This window comes from Achroia grisella, unplaced genomic scaffold (assembly GCF_030625045.1).
Source record: "Achroia grisella isolate CSIRO2021 unplaced genomic scaffold, CSIRO_AGI_Agris_v1 utg1433, whole genome shotgun sequence".
Taxonomy (NCBI): Eukaryota; Metazoa; Arthropoda; class Insecta; order Lepidoptera; family Pyralidae; genus Achroia; species Achroia grisella.
Genome location: NW_026712632.1, coordinates 242087 through 260661, shown reverse-complemented (window position 1 = coordinate 260661; position 18575 = coordinate 242087). Strand labels below are relative to the sequence as shown.

At 34.5% G+C, this 18575-nt stretch overlaps 1 protein-coding gene across 1 annotated transcript; it reads left to right on the top strand.

Annotated features, from left to right (window-relative positions):
• Positions 1-948: 948 nt before the first annotated feature.
• On the top strand, positions 949-17837 carry LOC131855495 (probable beta-hexosaminidase fdl). Its single transcript, XM_059206774.1, has 10 exons — positions 949-1029; positions 2536-2711; positions 3443-3654; positions 5129-5524; positions 7080-7227; positions 8923-9093; positions 10152-11489; positions 12064-12164; positions 16826-16943; positions 17744-17837. The coding sequence occupies exons 1-10, from the start codon at positions 949-951 to the stop codon at positions 17835-17837; spliced, it is 2835 nt and encodes a 944-aa protein (XP_059062757.1).
• Positions 17838-18575: the final 738 nt, after the last annotated feature.

Below are 18575 nucleotides of genomic sequence, written 5' to 3'. Positions count from 1 at the left end.
ACAAAAAAAAAAATATCTATGTATTTGTATCAGTTATCTAGTACCCATAACACAAGCTTTAGCTAGCTTAACTTGGGTCTAGATGGCGCTGTGTGAATTGTCCTGAGATTATTATTATTATTATTATTTATATTATTTTTCCCTTTAAAGTTTTAAATTTTCACAGAAGTATTGTATATCATTTTAAAAGTATTTAGATAATGATTAAGACGGCGTGGTTAATTTAATTGACTTATATAAAAGGAGGCAATTCTAGATTCTAATTTTGAAAAATAACATTTTTCTATTTAATTGACGAAATGTCAAGTTAAAAATGCAGACGTAGTTGCGTGGGTCAGCTAGTCATAGATAAAATATAAAAAAAATATATTTTTTTTTGTGGATTATAATGGAATGGTGCAACCGCCTGCGCTAACGGTTTACGCTGGCGGGGCACCAGTGGAGAATGATAAGATGTGCATGAGGTCAGGTCAGTTAGCCCATCGTGACAAATTCACCAAGAATTTATCACGACGGTTTCCAGGGGGAACCGCGTGGAGGTCAACCTGACATGGTACATTGCTAGCAATGAGATCATCAGTCCACATTACTAACAATCCCATTTTCCCCTATAAAATCACTTTATCTATGGTTCTGTTATAGAGTAACACTAAAAGAATTCAAACTTTATATAATTGTTATTAAGATTTTATACTTTATGTTGGGCTAAAAAGGACTTGTATCCAGAGCCGTAAAACATTAATAAATAAAAAAACTTTATGTTGGGCTAAAAAGGACTTGTATCCAGAGCCGTAAAACATGTTAATAAAAAAAAATATTATAACAAAGAATTATATGGTGATTTTTGCTGTCTGTCATTTGAATTCACTTGACATATTTATGATGATTCTTCTTCTTCTTATCTTCTATCGGTCGTGAGTAGAGAATTAAACGTAAAATTGAAATACCATGTCCTGTGATGAGACCTCGTGTTCAGATTGCAGACTGGAAATTATTGAGAGACGATGGACTCAAGTATTGTTGAAATGGGTTGGTATTTTTTTTATTTTATTGGGTTGTTTGGGGTATTATCAGATGTTTGTAGCACCTGTAGCACTGCGACCTACATAGATCTATTGTGCTCGCACTTTTTCAATGTTCGCTGCCTAGAACCGTCAGGTACAAGAATTGAAGGATATTCTTAGGAGCGATGGTTTTTATCTCCTCGGGATAGAGTGTAAACTTTCCAAAGGAGATATTTCGTTTATGCATGAGTGGGCTACAACCACATAGGATGTGTAGTGGCGTTTCCTCTTCAGTTTGGCAGAATCTGCAGATTCTTGTCGTGCATAGGCCTAGTTTAGCCATATGCTTGTTTAATTTGGGTTTAAAATGGGTTGGTATACAACCTTTGCTTTTTCATCTCTTACCACTTTACACTTTGCACAAAGTCGTCCATGTGGGTACCTCCATCTCGCTCAGTTCTGGCATCAGCCTGCTTTATAAGATGTTTACTAGACCTGAGAAGATATATATACAGATAGATAATTTTTTTACCGTTTGAAACCATTGGACCGATTTAAATGAATTTTTTTCGTGGAGGTAGCTTACATTACTCAATTTTAATCATGGAAAATTAAAGAGTTCCGTATCCCATGGAAACTCTTTAATTTTAGAAAGAAGAAGATAATTTGATGATTAAAATAAAGTATAATTTCATCCTTATTATAAATTAGAACGTAACTTTGTCTGTCTGTCTCGCTTTCACGCCAAAACTACTCAACCGATTTGAATGAAATTTGGTATACAGATTATCTAGACCCTGAGAACGGACATAGGCTACTTTTAATGCGAAAAAAGGGTTGTAAGGGGTTAAAAGGGAGGATGAAAGATTGTATGGAAGTGAAGCTAGAAGCTTGAAACTTATTTTTGAGGCTGTTGATTAAATATAAATAAATATGACATTCATTGTTTGTGAAAATATTACCTTTAAGGGGGTAAAATAAAATAGGGGATTCAAGTTTTTATGTAAATTCGTCATTTTTGAAGCTAGAAGCTTGAAACCTATTTTTTAAGCTGTTGATTGAATTTTATGAAATTTTTGTTACGTCATTTTTTAAGCTAAAACGATGAAACTTTTTTATTTGACTTATATTGTGTTAATTAAGTTAAATATTTTTTCATTATTTACGCGGACGAAGTCGCGGGTACAGCTAGTAATAATATATATAAATACTGCACAATATAATTCCCAGTCCCAGTCATACAGTTTTATCTATACATATAAATAAAATTGGAGTGTCTGTTTGTAATATTGAAATAACCGTTTTTTACTACATGCATATTAATATAAATACGGTACACACACCAAAATAACATTTTTTTTAATTTTTGTGTCTGTCTGTTTGTTCTGGCTAACATCTGAAATGGCTGGACCGATTTTGATGAGACTTTTTTTGGCAGATAGCTGATGTAATAAGGGGTAACTTAGGCTACTTTTATTTTAGAAAAATAACGTTAAATTCGCGGGAACAGTTACAATATATAATTTTGCAGATAAACAAATGTGTGACGCCAAAAAACATTGTAAAAGAGCTCAACAAGAAGACTCTAGTGGATATAATAAACAAATATAAGCAAGATGTTAATATTAATGACACTGACCGAGCTATGTTGTGTTGTGGTGATTTAGAAACATTCATTATGGTTAAATACCCCATATTAAGACTGAGGTACGTCACACATTTATTATTTTATATTATATTGAAATAGAAATAGAAAATAATTCATATAAATAAACTTACATTGAAGCACTTTTGAATAGTCATCGCTTATCTTTTTAATCTACCGCTTATTCGGAAAGGAAAGAAACTTGCGTGTTGCTCTTTTAATTTAGTTGTAACTTTACATTTTTAAGTTACAACGATTACAGATTTCTGATTTACTTACTTGTCATGTAAAAGAGGTTACATTTATCTCGTTAGTTACAATATTATATTTGTTAAATTGACATGTAGTCATTAATCTGATGAAATGGATTATTCTCAAAAAATGACTTTAAAGTTCTTGTAAATTTCAAAATTGGTAAATATTTCGGATATTTCTTATATCAATCAATGTGTGACTACGAACTGCCAAGTAGCACTAATTGGTTGTAACCTAACCTAACGCTGATTTTCAATAGAACCAGCGGGATAAGTATGTAGCTATATGAAATGTATAAAAGCACGTACTGTTACCTACTAGAATTTGCGCTGTTGGTGGTAGTTGGTATATCTTTTGTCCCTTATTATCAGCCATGTCACTTTTCGAGGCGGGTAGGCTTAAAAACATTATTAATGCAAATGTTTGTGCCGTGCGAGGAATAGAATCTGCGACCATCGGAAGTAATGCGGTATGCTAATCCGCTGAACCACCGAGGCCGTCGATATATTCAAATATAGCGAAATATATATATATACAGATTTATTTCCGAAGAGACAGAGTTATCTAAGAAGATGTATATACTCACATCTGTACTTCTCTACCACTGCTGCGCCAACTCTCAACTTGGTCTCGTCGGAGATGACATCTGTCTGACGCTAGATAAAACCCACCAGAACCTGATATTGAGGTTCTGTGAGAAACTCAGCGATATGGAGATTACTGTTAACAATATTAACTTGGCTATTCGTTGTGAGTTTATATAAATTACTAGCTGTCCCGGCAAACGTTGTTTTGCCATATAAGTTAATAACGCTATAAAAAAATAGGGGTTGATGATAGAAGGGTGAAAATTTAGGATTGTATGTATTTTTGTATGTATCATAAATTTTTTTTGGGGTGGACTACCCCTAACATTTAGGGGATGAAAAATAGATGTTGGACGATTCTCAGACCTACTCAATACGCTCACAAAATTTCATGAGAATCGGTCAAGCCGTTTCCGAGGAGTATGGGAACGAAAACTGTGACTCGAGAATTTTATATATAAGATGGATATACTAGCAGTGCCCGCGGTTTCAGCCGCTTTAAATTTCAATAAAAATATAGCCTTTATGTTATTCTGATGCATAAGCTATATTACTGTAAAGTTTCGTCAAAATCCGTTCAGTTGTTTTTGCGTGAAAGAGTAAAAACATCTTTACCTACAAAACTTTTGCGTTTATAATATTACTAGCTACTAGCCCCGGCTTCGCACGGGTGTACATGTATTATATGTATAAACCTTCCTCTTGAATCACTCTATCTATTAAAAAAAGCCGCTTCAATATCCGTTGCGTAGTTTTAAGTATACATAGGGACGGACAGACGGCGACAGGGACCTTGTTTTATACTATGTAATAATTAAGATTAAGATATATAATATAAGTTATATGTTCTAACTTATTAGGAAGTAATTTAATATGATTTATGTAGGCTAAGGGACAAATAACATTGCGGCTCACCTGATGGTAAGTGATTACCGCCGCCCATGAGCACCCGCAACACCAGGGGAATTGCAAGTACGTTGTCGGCCTTTTAAAAAGGAATAAGCTCTTTATTGAAGGTTTAAATATCGTATCGGTTCGGAAATACCATACCTGGAAGGTGATTCCACGATGTGGTTGTGCGTGGCAAAAAGTTTTTGAAGAAACGCACCGTGGACGACTGGCATTCATCCAGATGATCGGAGATGCAGTGTCCTTGCATTAAAATGAAACGATTACTTACAAAAAACAATTTAGATATGTTTGGGAAACTACTCTGCTACCAAAATGTTAGGGAAACGTCAGTCACGTACCTGTATGGTTCTGCGGATTTCTTGGGCTTCAGGGTCTCGCTAGCTTTCCAGTTTCACAGTAGGTTTCACAGTTCTAATTTATTTTAATTCACAACAAATGCGCGCGCGCGTCAAGGCCGCTTTACGGTCCGTTTGTTACTAGTAAGGGAGGGGAAGGGAACGCGCGGGAACAGAAAACTAACGGACTCTAATATAATATAATATCTGTGCTTACGATGATACAGGGTAGATTTTGAACAAGATAAAATGTCTGACTGTAGTCAATTTCCTACCTCTAAGTAATAAATCCAAGGTCCCTATTTTTTTTTCTAACTTATAGGAAATATTATAAATATTTATTGAATTTTAGTCAGCTAATGTAAAACATGAGTATATATATATTTACAGATTCATGTTCCCAAGCAATGGAATCAGAGGAGAAAACTGATCAATCAGATATAACTGATAATGTAATGATTCCCGAATTTAATACAGTTACACCTACAGAAGAAGATTCTGTTCCTAATGTAGAATTAAATGAAATAGATTCATCTAAAGAAATACGTCCACAAATTAAATTCAAACCATCAGTGACATATATGCCATCATTTATTACTGATACATCATCATGTATTGAAGCTCCTGATTCAGGTTATGATTTACCTTACGAGACATCGCAAACTGATGATGCAGTTGATGATGTAGCTGTGTATAGTATTGATAATGTTAAAAGAGTTGCAGCTATTGATAAACGTAATGGTGGTAAGCAGTTTGACGATTCACAAGAGGATTCCAGTGAAATAAGTGAGTTTTAATTTTGAACTATATTCTAATAAGAAGAGAATGCATTTTAGATATAAACAGTTTAATTTTTATGACATTTTAAATAAAATAGTGATGGACGATTGTGAAAAAGATCCCTTAATGGCGTTGGCAATTTCATATATCGATGTTCGTAGTAAATAGTACTAAGGATCAACGTATGGACAAGTACAATGTATGGACAAAAAGTTTCTAACATTAGGGTGGCTATGTTGGTAGAAGGAAAAAGGAAAAAGCCAGAGTCCATAATATGATATACAAAAGGTAGATTAGATTAGAAGTCGTCTTTTGACTCTTACAATAGAAATTGACTCAAATGGTTTTGTATCAAAATAAACCTCCAAACTTTTGACAACCAAGTCTATTCGAAAAGAAAACCGTCATCATAAAAAAAATCAGCGACACAGACCCGCGGGCCTCACGAGGTCCACGCACACATGCAGCCTCTAGTATTTATTACACTTGTCTTCAAATTTTAACTTTAATAATTTCTATTTTCTCAAAAATTTATCATTTTTTATGTTAGTAGAATTGCGACGTGATTTCTTCAGAGATTTCTGGATCTGCTTCTGTCATCTCGACAAAGTCCACAAATAGTCCGCTAACATTAAATTCTTCAAATATTTTTTATAAAATGTTTTTGCTTCCTTATTTTATAAAATTCTTGTGTCACAGTGTTTTTATAACACCATCTCTGAAACGGCTTGACCGTTTGTTATGAAATTCAGTAGGTAGGAATAAGACGTGAACTATTGTGCATACCCCTAAGTAATAAGGATAGTCTACTCTAATATTACTATTTTTTATTTGGGTATAATTTTTTATATCAGTATCACGTATCATTTAGGGGGATGAAAAATAGATGTTGGCCGATTCTCAGACCTACTCAATACGCTCACAAAATTTCATGAGAATCGGTCAAGCCGTTTCGGAGGAGTATGGGAACGAAAACTGTTACACGAGAATTTTATATATAAGATTTGTCCCAATTTACAAAATATCTTTTTAAATATATCCTATGTGTTATTCTGATGTATAGTTTCATCAAAATCCGTTTAGTAGTTTTTGCGTAAAACAGTAACAAACATCCATCTATGCATCCATCCATACTCACAAACTTTGGTGTTTATATATTAATACTAGCTGTGCTCGCGGTTTAACCTGCATACAATTTATAGCCTATGTTGTGCCTGCGGTATATTCCTATGAATATACCGCAGGCATAAAATAGGCTAAATATGTATTATTCTGATGTATAACTTATATTATTGTATAGGTTTATCAAAATTCGTTTATTACTTTTTGCGTGAAAGAGTAACAAACATCCATACTCACAAACTTTCGCGTTTATAATATTACTAGCTATGAGTATTATATATATAAACCTTCCTCTAGAATCACTCTATCTATTAAAAAAAACCGCTTCAAAATCCGTTGTGTAGTTTTAAAGATTTAAGCATACATAGGGACGGACAGATAGCGACTTTGTTTTATACTATGTAATGATTAAGATAAAAAAGTATTTAAATCATGATAGGGAGACGTTGTAGAGCCGACTGCACGTGCACTCGATGCAGCTCCACCGGTCCTTGCTGTGGGGACCCTGGCTCCTCAATGAAACAGTGTGAGGAACCCCTCAAAACAAACAACTTACAAAGTTGCAACTTACCGCCGAAAGATAACTTGTAAGTAACGTTTTTGATGACCTCGGTGGTCTAGCGGTCACGCCGTATTACTTCCGATGGTCGCGGGTTCGATTCCTCGCGCGGTCCCAACATTTGTATTCAAAAGTATGATTGTCTGTATAATACGTATGTATTTACGAAAAAAAATATCTATATATTTGTATCAGTTATCTAGTACCCATAACACAAGCAACGAGTAGCTTAACTTGGGTCTAGATGGCGTTGTGTGAATTGTCCTGAGGTTATTATTATTTCATAATCAAATTCAAAATATCTTTATTCATGTAGGTCTATTACAGACTCTTATGATATGCCAAATCTAAGCTCAGTTCGGTGTGCTTCCAAGCTAAGAAGATCTACTCGATGGAATTATATTATTTTGTTTAATTCCGCTACAATTAACATGTGTGAGACTACGAATATTCGGTGTGGAAACCTGACCAGCGCTACGACCTTCTCCATCCCGTCTCATCGGTCAACACTAGGCTTCCGAGCTGTACCCGAACTCCGCCTGATGATGCCTCGTTCAGAGGCGAAACACGTGCGCGATATGGGTGTAGACTCAATAACGGTCGGAATTTGATCGCCACTGGAGAAGGTCGTAGCGCTGGTCAGGTTTCCACACCGAATATTCGTAGTCTCACACATATTAATTGTAGTGGAATTAAACAAAATAATATAATTCCATCGAGTAGTGAAAAGGACTTCCGCAAAATAACACCTAATTCGATTAAATATCTAAGAAGATCTGACAATGTTATTACACAGTTAATGATTATATAAACGATGTTAACTAATTATTAGAAAACATAATATATTGACAATTCGAACTTGACATAACTTTAACATTCCTAATGAATATATAACAGTTTTATAAAAAATATTTTATTACTTTCATAATAATAATAAATGTATAAGATGTAATTTAATTGAATTGTGTAAAGAATAATAATAGATTAATTCAAATATGTATTTGCATGTCTGTAAAGACTAAAAGTGAGAGCTATATAACATAAATAACCATACCATCTATTATGTACTACTTTTATAACAAATAAATTTCATTTCATTTCATTTCATTTCATTTCATTTCAAGAAACTCAACTCGTATACTTTTCAAATAAATGTTGTACAAGTTTGCAATAATACAGATTTATTTTTAAATTCAAATTTGGGGGAATATAGTGACCAGCATGTGCTGGTGCAATTTTGACAAAAGGAAAGTGGTCAAACGTCTAAGAGTCTTATCGTTTAGTATTTAAAAGTCTTTGTAATTCTTCGTTTCGATTTAAAAATAATTTATTCTCGTAGAAAATTTTAACTTTATGTCCGTCAAGTTTTTTGTATTAATATTTATTTTTCCTACCGCCCAGTTCTGTATACAGATTCAATTGAGAAGAACTGGCAAGAAACTCAACTAAATTTCTTTTTTTTAAGTCAGTTATGTACTTATGTGTCTATGTCTAGCATTAAATGAAAATCATGAACTACTGCCATGCACGCTCGTCATTCAAGTAATCGTTTAGTAAGTAATAGGAGCTCAAAAGCACTCTCTAGATTTGATATATCAAAAGAATATGTAATAGAACCTACACGAATAAAGTTTTGATTAAAAATAACAAATTTAATCTAATAATGACTCTAGATATAAATTTATTTTATTAAATACAATAATAATCACATAATAATGTTTAGGGGAAACGTAACACATTTATTTCGGCAAGTTCATTTCAATTGGAGAATTTACTTGGTGCTAGTGATCGTTATGATGTTGACAATATTGATAATGATTTTAACGTCTGTACCTTTACACAAGCCTGAACAGAATAAACATTTATCTGCGAAGAGATTGATAGAAGATGCCAGGTTTGTTACATCATTGTTAAGCACATAAAATACTTTATTATATTATTTTTTAGGTAAATATGAGAATAAATGGTTGGCAACACTTTGTGTTACTGGACACAATGGATATTTATTTAATGTATTTCTTTTTTATTATAAGATTGGTATGTTCAATATATCATCATCGTTAGCCCACTACAGTCCGCTGCTGGCCTCTCCCAAGGCGCACAACTGGGGCCAATCGCAGCCCTTCTTGTCCAATCTTTATCCGCAACCTTATGTATGTCGTTGCTCCACCTGCTGCGACCTATGCTACATTTTCCGATTCGCAGTCTCCACTCTAGAATACGTCTACTCCATCGGCCATCGGTTCTAAGTCAGATATGACTAGCCCACTTGAAAATTCGCAGATCTTTGTCGGTGACCTTAGTTCTTTGGCAAATTACTTCTCCAATATACGGCATGGCTATCACACGACCTTATATTAAAACAACCCTTCCCGAATACCAAGACCTATCTTTTTCCATTAAATAACTTATACTTCTATCATTATATACTATACTATTGATTCACCCCTATTGTGCGCGGGTCGCTCACTTATTTGAATATCTCGACTTTACTGTAGGTACTACAATATAATATTCATAATAGCCCTGGACAATTCACAACGTCATCTAGTCCCAAGCTATGCAATACTTGTGTTATCAGCATCCTGAAACTCCAACCTTTACTTCCCCTGGTAGGGTAAGGTTGATCCATGTCATATCTTCCCAATAGGGGTATTTTTCTCAACTTTCTTTAGCGCACATATTCACTGTCTTTTATTATTTTATTAATTTATTTCGGATATTATGTTAGTAAACAGCTTATAAAATATGTTAGTAAATTACAGTTATATATGAATTGAATGAATAGTCATCAATCATAATCATTCAATTCATATATTTATGCCTATTTCCACGTCCAGAGGCACTGGGTCCGCAGCAGTGCAGCGATATCCAGTGTCTCTGGACAATCCGACATATTGGATATGGTGTTTTTTGCCATATGTTTTACTAATTGTGTTTATTTTTTTTCAGTATAATTTTACCAAATACAGCGTGGCAGTGTAAGGACAATTTCTGTCAAAAAATCTATAAACCAATTTCTGGAACTATCTACGCATCTTTTAGTCGATGTATACTGTTATGTACAGGTCCTCAATTGTGGCCACATCCAATAGGTTACACATATTTTAGTAAAAAGATAGTAGCTTTAGCTACTAACAAATTAGAGTACAAATTCCAATCAATACCATCTGAAAATGTACACCACTATTTAGCAGAAGCTTTCAAACTATTTCTCGGCGATTTGGCAAGATTAGAAAGAATAGATGTGAAAATAAATCGAACTAATGATTTCACAGCAAAGAAAATGTATATACAAATAGATGTAGAAAGTGATCCAGATCCAAGACTTCTACTCAATACTGACGAGTCATACGCTATGAAAATAGAAACAATACACGATGAAGTAATTATAAAAATAGCTGGCGCTTCTTTCTGTGGTGTCAGACATGGCTTGGAAACGTTGAGTCAATTAATATTGCTTGATCAAAGTACTGGATATCTAATAACTCTATCAAATATAATAATTAAAGATGCTCCCACTCACAAATATAGAGGACTTATGGTAGATACAGCAAGAAATTACATACCAGTACCTGATTTGATGAGAACAATAGATGCTATGGCGATGGTTAAGTTAAATACTTTACATTGGAGAATCTCAGATGTTACAAGTTTTCCACTGATTATTCAAAAGTTGCCTCTACTCGTTGAGTACGGAGCGTATGACCGGAAATTGGTGTATACAAAAGAAGACGTTAGATCTGTAGTAATTAGAGCTGGAATTCGTGGCATTCGAGTGTTAATGGAAGTAGCTGCTCCAGGACCTGTTGGTAGACCTTGGTCTTGGTCAGATGATGTGACTTGCCCTAGAAAAAACGAAAACTTCACTTGTGATAACATATTATGCCTAAGATTAGAAATGAACAAAGCAGTGTTTGATATGCTTGAAATTATATATGCAGAAATCATTGAAATGACTAAAGTTGATGACATTTTTCATTTGAGTGATGGTTTGTTTTCCTTGTCTAATTGTTATTACTTGATTGGTGATAGAGAAGGATTTTTAGAGAAAGCTTTAGAGAGATTGAAGTTGGCAAATAAAGGATTTCTACCAAAGTTACCCGTGATATGGTATACAACGCATTTGATGAAAGATTTCGTAGCAAAAACTTGGGATCGTTTAGGAGTGCAACTTTCACAGTGGCAGTCGCATCCTACTGATAACTTTTTGAGTAGATTTAAGGTAATACACTCGAGTAGATGGGATCTTTCCTGTGAAATGCGAAAACAGAGATGCCACAAGTACAGGTAAAGTAGCAACAAACGTTAATAAGAATAAAAAAGTACATTTATTTAGGGTTACTATATCAATAGCGTTTACAATAAATTACTTTACTATATTTATCTCCAAAGTTGAAAACGTAACCCTGAAAGTCACTCTTAGCATACATTCTTTGCGAATTGTATTGTACTGTGTTTTATTGTATTTTTTTCTTTATCACACTGTATTTCGTTCTTGTTGACTTTGTTGTATTGTAGCTGTCGTTTCAAAGTGTAATCCGTAGTAGCTTAGTAATTAATCAGATACCGTTCTTGAGGATAGGATATTAATTTTAAATTATCCTATTCTTCGATCTTATTTCTACAGGAATAACGGATTTATGCATTATTTATTTATTAAAATATCGCAGGGGAAGACAAATCTAGATAGATAGATCATATTCTGTTTGAGGGAGGAGTCAAGAATGCAAATGAGAGCGTACACACTCAGTATGCAATATGCAAAAGATGAATTATGAAAGTGGATAGAGCAAAAGAATTATGAAAGATAGAAGAAAAGATAGTAAGCAGTTAGAATATAATATTATACTTTATTATCCAGAACATGGCAAGATATGTACCAATGGAAATCTTGGAAGAATATCGATGTGTTCACGATTGAAGGCGGAGAAGCAATATTGTGGACTGATCTCGTAGATACCGGTATTTAACTTCTATATTGTATTAAGGTAACTTTCCTTTTAATATTACCCCTCCGATCGATCCCCCGCCCAATTCAAACGGAAATCGAAATTACGACGGCCTGAGCCGAGGTTCGATCTCCTAGCGATGCCCTCAGACTAAAATCGTATTAAATAGTAATAATAGAAAATCTAATCTATTCTATTTTTTTATATAATTTCCTATTGCAATTATTTACTGCTTTCTCATTAACTTCAATATTTGTTATTTGAACATCGCTTTTTAAACGTACTAGTGTTACAATGTCTTCACTACATGGCATTGAAACTTCATTGATCAACATTTCAATAGCAGCTTTTTGTTATATTTTAATATAAAAACTAGTTTCGTTATTTATAAAATTGTTTTGACTATGTTTTATTGGTGATTTATCAACTAACCAATTATCTTCAAGTCTGAGTATTTAGACAGAGTTAAAACTAATCAATTTGGATTTATGGAATTTCGAGAAATTTATATTCGTTTCATTAGCATTTATTAGCTCATAATACACGTGGTTCAGCGTGTAAGTCTATATTTACTCACGACAAGTTTTTGTATATTCCTTTAGTGTTTTTTGCATATCAAACTATTTAAATGTTGTTGACTCGAAAAAAAAAACTGGAAATTTCCTAAGTTCCATGATTTTTTTAATTAACAATAAAAACTATGTGCATATGACAGCATGAAGTAGTGTAGCAGTGGAATAAAGTATCGGATTAGATTTTAGATAGATAATAAAAAGTGGATAGATAAGGAGTTTATTTGCATCTTCAGTGTGTTGGACTGTGTGTAGGGCGCTGGGGTCGGTGCAGCCAACGATGGTTGTAATTAAAAGCGCAATATGAATGTATAATAATCATTGCCTTGCCTTTATCCCATTATTTGGGGTCGGCGCAGTATGTCATTTTCTTCCACTGCTCTCTATCGGTCGTCATATCTAAACATACTCTTTTTTTATTCATATCATCTTTCACACAATCCATCCATCTTTTCTTATGAATGTATAATTAATATATATATTAAAACGTCCGACTTATTATGTAGCTAATTTATTACTCAACTGTCAGAATCAAAAACAAATGAATATATTTTCTTTAGAAGAAACACAAATACATTTTCTTAATATGAAAAATAATAATCTTATATATAAAATTCTTGTGTCACAGTTTTCTTTCCCATACTCCTCCGAAGCTTGACCGATTCTCATGAAATTTTGTGAGCGTATTGAGTAGATCTGAGAATCGGCCAACATCTATTTTTCATCCCTTTAAATGTTAGGGTTAGTCCACCCTTAAATTTTTTATTTTATTTTAAGGCAAACAACGTTTGCCGGAACAGCTAGTATATTATAAAATATATGTAGTTACAAAACTAGTATGAAAGAAAGAGGCAATAAAGGAATAATAAAAGAATCATAGCAACAAAATGACAATATTAGTATAAAAATGTAAATATTTAACAATACGAATTGTCGTGCCAGCCAGCGGCCTGATGTAAGGAGTCCTGTACATTCAGTATCTACGTAATGAAGGTTCAGTTACAAACAAAACTCTGGGAATATATGTGTATTATTGAATTTATGCAATACAGCAAAATAATTGCACTACAAATGAAAAAAAATTAAATGGTCATTCAATAGAATAGAATAGAATAGAATAGAAAATCATTTATTCAAATAAACTTAATTTAAGCACTTTTGAATAGTCATAACAATTTGTTTTTTATCTACCACTCGTTCGGAAAGCTGTCTCATCATAAGAAGAACGAGCAAGAAACTTGTGTGTTGCTCTTTTAAATAATCCTTGTAAGTTTACATTTACAAGTCGAAACGTGTGAATACAAACTACTAACAAGCACTAATTTTTTGGGTCAAATATAATCATGCAATAAGATTAAATCAGTCGTAGTGATAAGAGCAGACCAGTCCCTACAAGCAGCACTCGTTCACGAGTATGACGGATGAGCCAGCCATCACTGCGCTCGACCATATTTTAGGGAGCCCATTGACCCGGCCCACCACGCCGCCACATGTCTGGACATTTTAGTGAGCATGACTACTCATTCCACACGACCACGTCACAGCTACAAAAATTACTATATGGTAGTTACAGTATTCGCACTTTACATAAGGATGCATGCGGCAATCAATACAAAAGCCGCTACGCTATCATATATCAAGAAAGCAGTATGAAAATTAAAATTATAACGTTGTCCGCAAATAAACTTATTCTTGCTATATATTGCTATCATCTATAAATTCATCTATCTTATAATAGGCTTTTTTACATAACATTTGTTTAATATAAGATTTGACTTGCCTCTCTGTAAGATTTAGCGTAGACTCTGGCAGTTTATTATAGAATCTTACGCAATTACCATAAAATGAATTACTAACTTTGTGTAGACGGCATTTAGGTAAAATTAGGTAAAATTATTCAATGGTGGTGAGGTCAGCTTTCCTTGTTTTACTCCGCCACTTCTCCCTGTTCCAGACATTGTCTTCAGAAATCTCGCACTCTACCATGTCTCCAGCAATTACAAATCATCAATACAAACGTTTTTTTTCCGTTCTTTCATATTTATGTTCAGATTGCAGTGAGTACAAATAGAAATAGAAATAGAAATAATCTTTTTTCAAATAAACTTAATATAAGCACTTTTGAATAGTCAAGTTTTTTTTATTCTACCGCTTATTCGGAATGCAGATTCATCACAAGAAGAATAAGCAAGAAACTTGTGTATTGCTCTTTTAAATAAATATTGATTTACTTATATTTAATTAATAACAAGGATTAGGCATGCGACAATCAACATAGAAACCGCTACGCACGTAATCTCTGTTCAATCAGATAACATTGTCAGTGCTATGAATTTTAAGTTCGATATTTTATACAAAAACATTATTATCATTTATAAATTATTCAATTTTATAATAAGCTTTTTTACAAAAAAAATATTTTATGACACATTTCAATTATTTTCTGGCAAATTGAGTACAGACTCTGGGAGTTTGTTGTAAAACCTTACGCAATTTCCATAAAACGAATTACTGACTTTCGTCAAACGGCACTTAGGTAAAACTAGTTTGTTGACATTACGTAAGCTCGTGGTGGACGAGTGTGGTCCAATTATAATATCTCATAATAAATAATATTCATCATCATCATCATCGCAGCCCGGAAGGCGTCCACTGCTGGACATAGGCCTTCCACAAAGATCTCCACGACGATCGGTCCTGCGCTGCTCGTATCCATTGCCTTCCAGCGATCTTGACCAGATCGTCGGTCCACCTTACTGGAGGCCTTCCCACGCTGCGTCTTCCGTCCATAAATAATATTATGTCACGACAATTCTTATAGCACCATCTAAGCCCAAATTAAGCAGAGCTTGTTATATAGGTGCTAAACAACTGATAAAAATACATTTTTGTAAAAACATACGTAATATAGTAACTAATATCACTGGACAATTCACACGGCGCCGTCAAGTCACAAGATAATCCAAGCTTGTGTTATGGGTACTAGAGAAATGATATAAATACGTAGACACATTTTTCTAGAAATCACCCAAATCGATACGGACAATCATACTCATAAATACTGTTAGATATATCAACTCTATGTACTAGTAAAAGTATGTATTATAATAAAATAACAACTATATAACATTAATTTAACTATGTCTCTAACACAATTCACTTTAGCAATTAAAATACAACCAGCACATCCTGTGCTCAAAGACCGAATGCCGCGGCCTTTTTTTTTTTTTTCGGACTACTCTAATGCTGTTGGCCGCAGCTGGCCTTTACAGCTTCACCGGACGTTATGGGGCGAGTGCAGATGGCACTCCAAACCCGCGGAAGGACTTATGGAGCGGCTGAAGGCCAACTCCTGCCTGACGGATACGACGCCAGTCTGAGGGCACCACTAGGGGTTCGAACCTCGGCTCAGGCCGTCGTAACATCGATCTCCGATGAATTGGACGGGGGATCGATCGGAGGGGGACCGGAGGCGCCGGTTGAATGCGCGATATGAGGTGTGTGAGGTCGTCGTCTTCGCCGGCGAGGACGGTGTCGTGTGAGTGTGTAAAAGTGTGGTCGGGGTGCCGCGGCCTACAAAAACCCTCCCTTTTATACAGAGAAGATACGAGTGGGGGTTATATGCAACTAGTTTAACGATACCGAGTAATAATGAAACTACCTTCTTTTAATATAAAATATCAGATTTTTCGACAATATCGATATGAAATCTAACAATACAAATGTTCGTTCCTTCGAGGATTCGAACCTGCGATTGTCTGAAGTAAACAGATGTGCTAAGCCACTAGACCATCGAGACCGTCAAATCAAATATTAGTTGCGGGGGAAAGGGGATTGTTAGTAATGTGTATTGATGATCATATAGCTAGCAATGTACCATGTCAGGTTAACCTCCACGTGGTTCCCCCTGGAAACTGTCGTGATAAATATTGGTGAATTTGTCAGATGGGCTAACGGACCAGACCTCGTGTTCATCCTATCTTCCTCCACTGGTGCCCTGCCAGCGTAAACCGTTAGCGCAGGCGGGTGCACCATTCCATTATCATCCATAAACAAAATAGGTTAGTTGTTCACACGATATGACATAGTAAATGTTGTCCAGGGAATTTGGATTACCATTTGTGGCCGCGAGTGTCGGCCGTCGCGGAGCGACTCTGGTCTGACATCGTCATCAACAATACAGCTACTGGACACGTGTACGTGAGACTTGACAGCCACAGGTAAGTTGCATTGTGATTGTTACAGCCTATTCTGTAAACATTACAAATGACGTAGTAGAATAACTTGAAACAATCATGCTCGCTATAAAGTTCAAACTTGTGGCGGCGTGGTGGACCGGGTTGATGTGCTCCCTCTAATATGGTTGAGTGCAATGATGGCTAGCTCATTCGTCATACTTGTAAACGGGTGCTGCTTGTGGGGACTGGACTGTTCCGGTTACGAACACTGATTAGACTATTTGCTTTTGCAATTGCATATGTTGGTGGCCACTCTTCTCCCAAATGCGAATTTCAAAATGAAACTGTATTATTGTAAATATGTACAACATTTATTTGAAAAGAATACGAGGTGAGTTTCTTGTCAGTAAGGATAAGGCCTTATATAATAATAACGCCTTATAGGAAGGATTTCCTATATATAATGAAATAGAAATAGAAATAATCTTTATTCAAATAAACTCATTACAAGCACATTTGAATAGTCATATTTTAATTCTACCACTCATTCGGAACGCAGATTCATCACAAGAAGAATGAGCAAGAACTTTGTGTGTTGCTCTTTTGAATACATGTTTTTTTTTTAACTGAACTTAAATGTACAGAAGGGAACAGTTTTTCTCCTTTCGAGCGAAAGTCTTTTCCGTCTCCAGTCTCATTAGCACGCGAAAGATTTTTGGTCTATTATTATTACATTTTGTCTCGTTATAAGAGATTATAAAATAGTAAGTGCACAAGGAAGAGGAAGCTTCTGTGCATACGATATTGAAACTAAAGCATTTCTGTTGTTCCTTTGGTAACAGATGGCGTATGCTGCTTAGAGGTGTCAAGGTGCAACCTATTTGGCCTGTTTGGTGTAGCCTCAATCCTTCTTCTTGTATCGGTAAACTAAAATGAATTGTGTTATACTTCTTGGCACAATTACTAACAATATATGTATATTTTTTAATGTTACTATCATTTCTAGAGTAAGCTATTTCTTCTTCCTGCTATTTCTTAGTTCTACTTTTCGAACTGACCGTAGATTTGACTAGTGTCTCTAATAGATACACAGAGATATTTTGATGAGATTTAATTAGATTTTGTAATCAAGGTTAGAACTCAATGTCTACCATTATAAAGATCATGATTTTTCTTCAACAATTTTATTTGGTATGGCATTTTAATATTGATAAGGAGGTTGAAGAGTAATCATCTATCATGGTATGGACATGTAATGCGTAGGAATGAGGATATTTTAAGTAAGGTGTTACATATGAATGTGGATGGTTATAAGGGTAGAGGAAGGCCGAAAAAGAGATGGATCGACTGTGTGAAAGATGATATGGTAAGAAAGGAAGTAAATAGCGCAATGACTGCGAACAGGGATGAATGAAAGAGAAAAACATATTACGCCGACCACAAGTAAATGGGATATGGAAAAAGCAGATGATGATTTTAATATTGATAAAACTACATCAGCAAACGACACAAGAGATCAATAAAATTAAACAACAAAATACTTTTTATCAGATCTTTGACAGATATTTGACGATCTTAAATCAAGGTGAAGATAAAAAGACATGAGCTTTCAAAAATAGTGGATTTATTTAAATTCTCATGGGTTTAAGCAATTTTTATGATGGTTTCGATTAC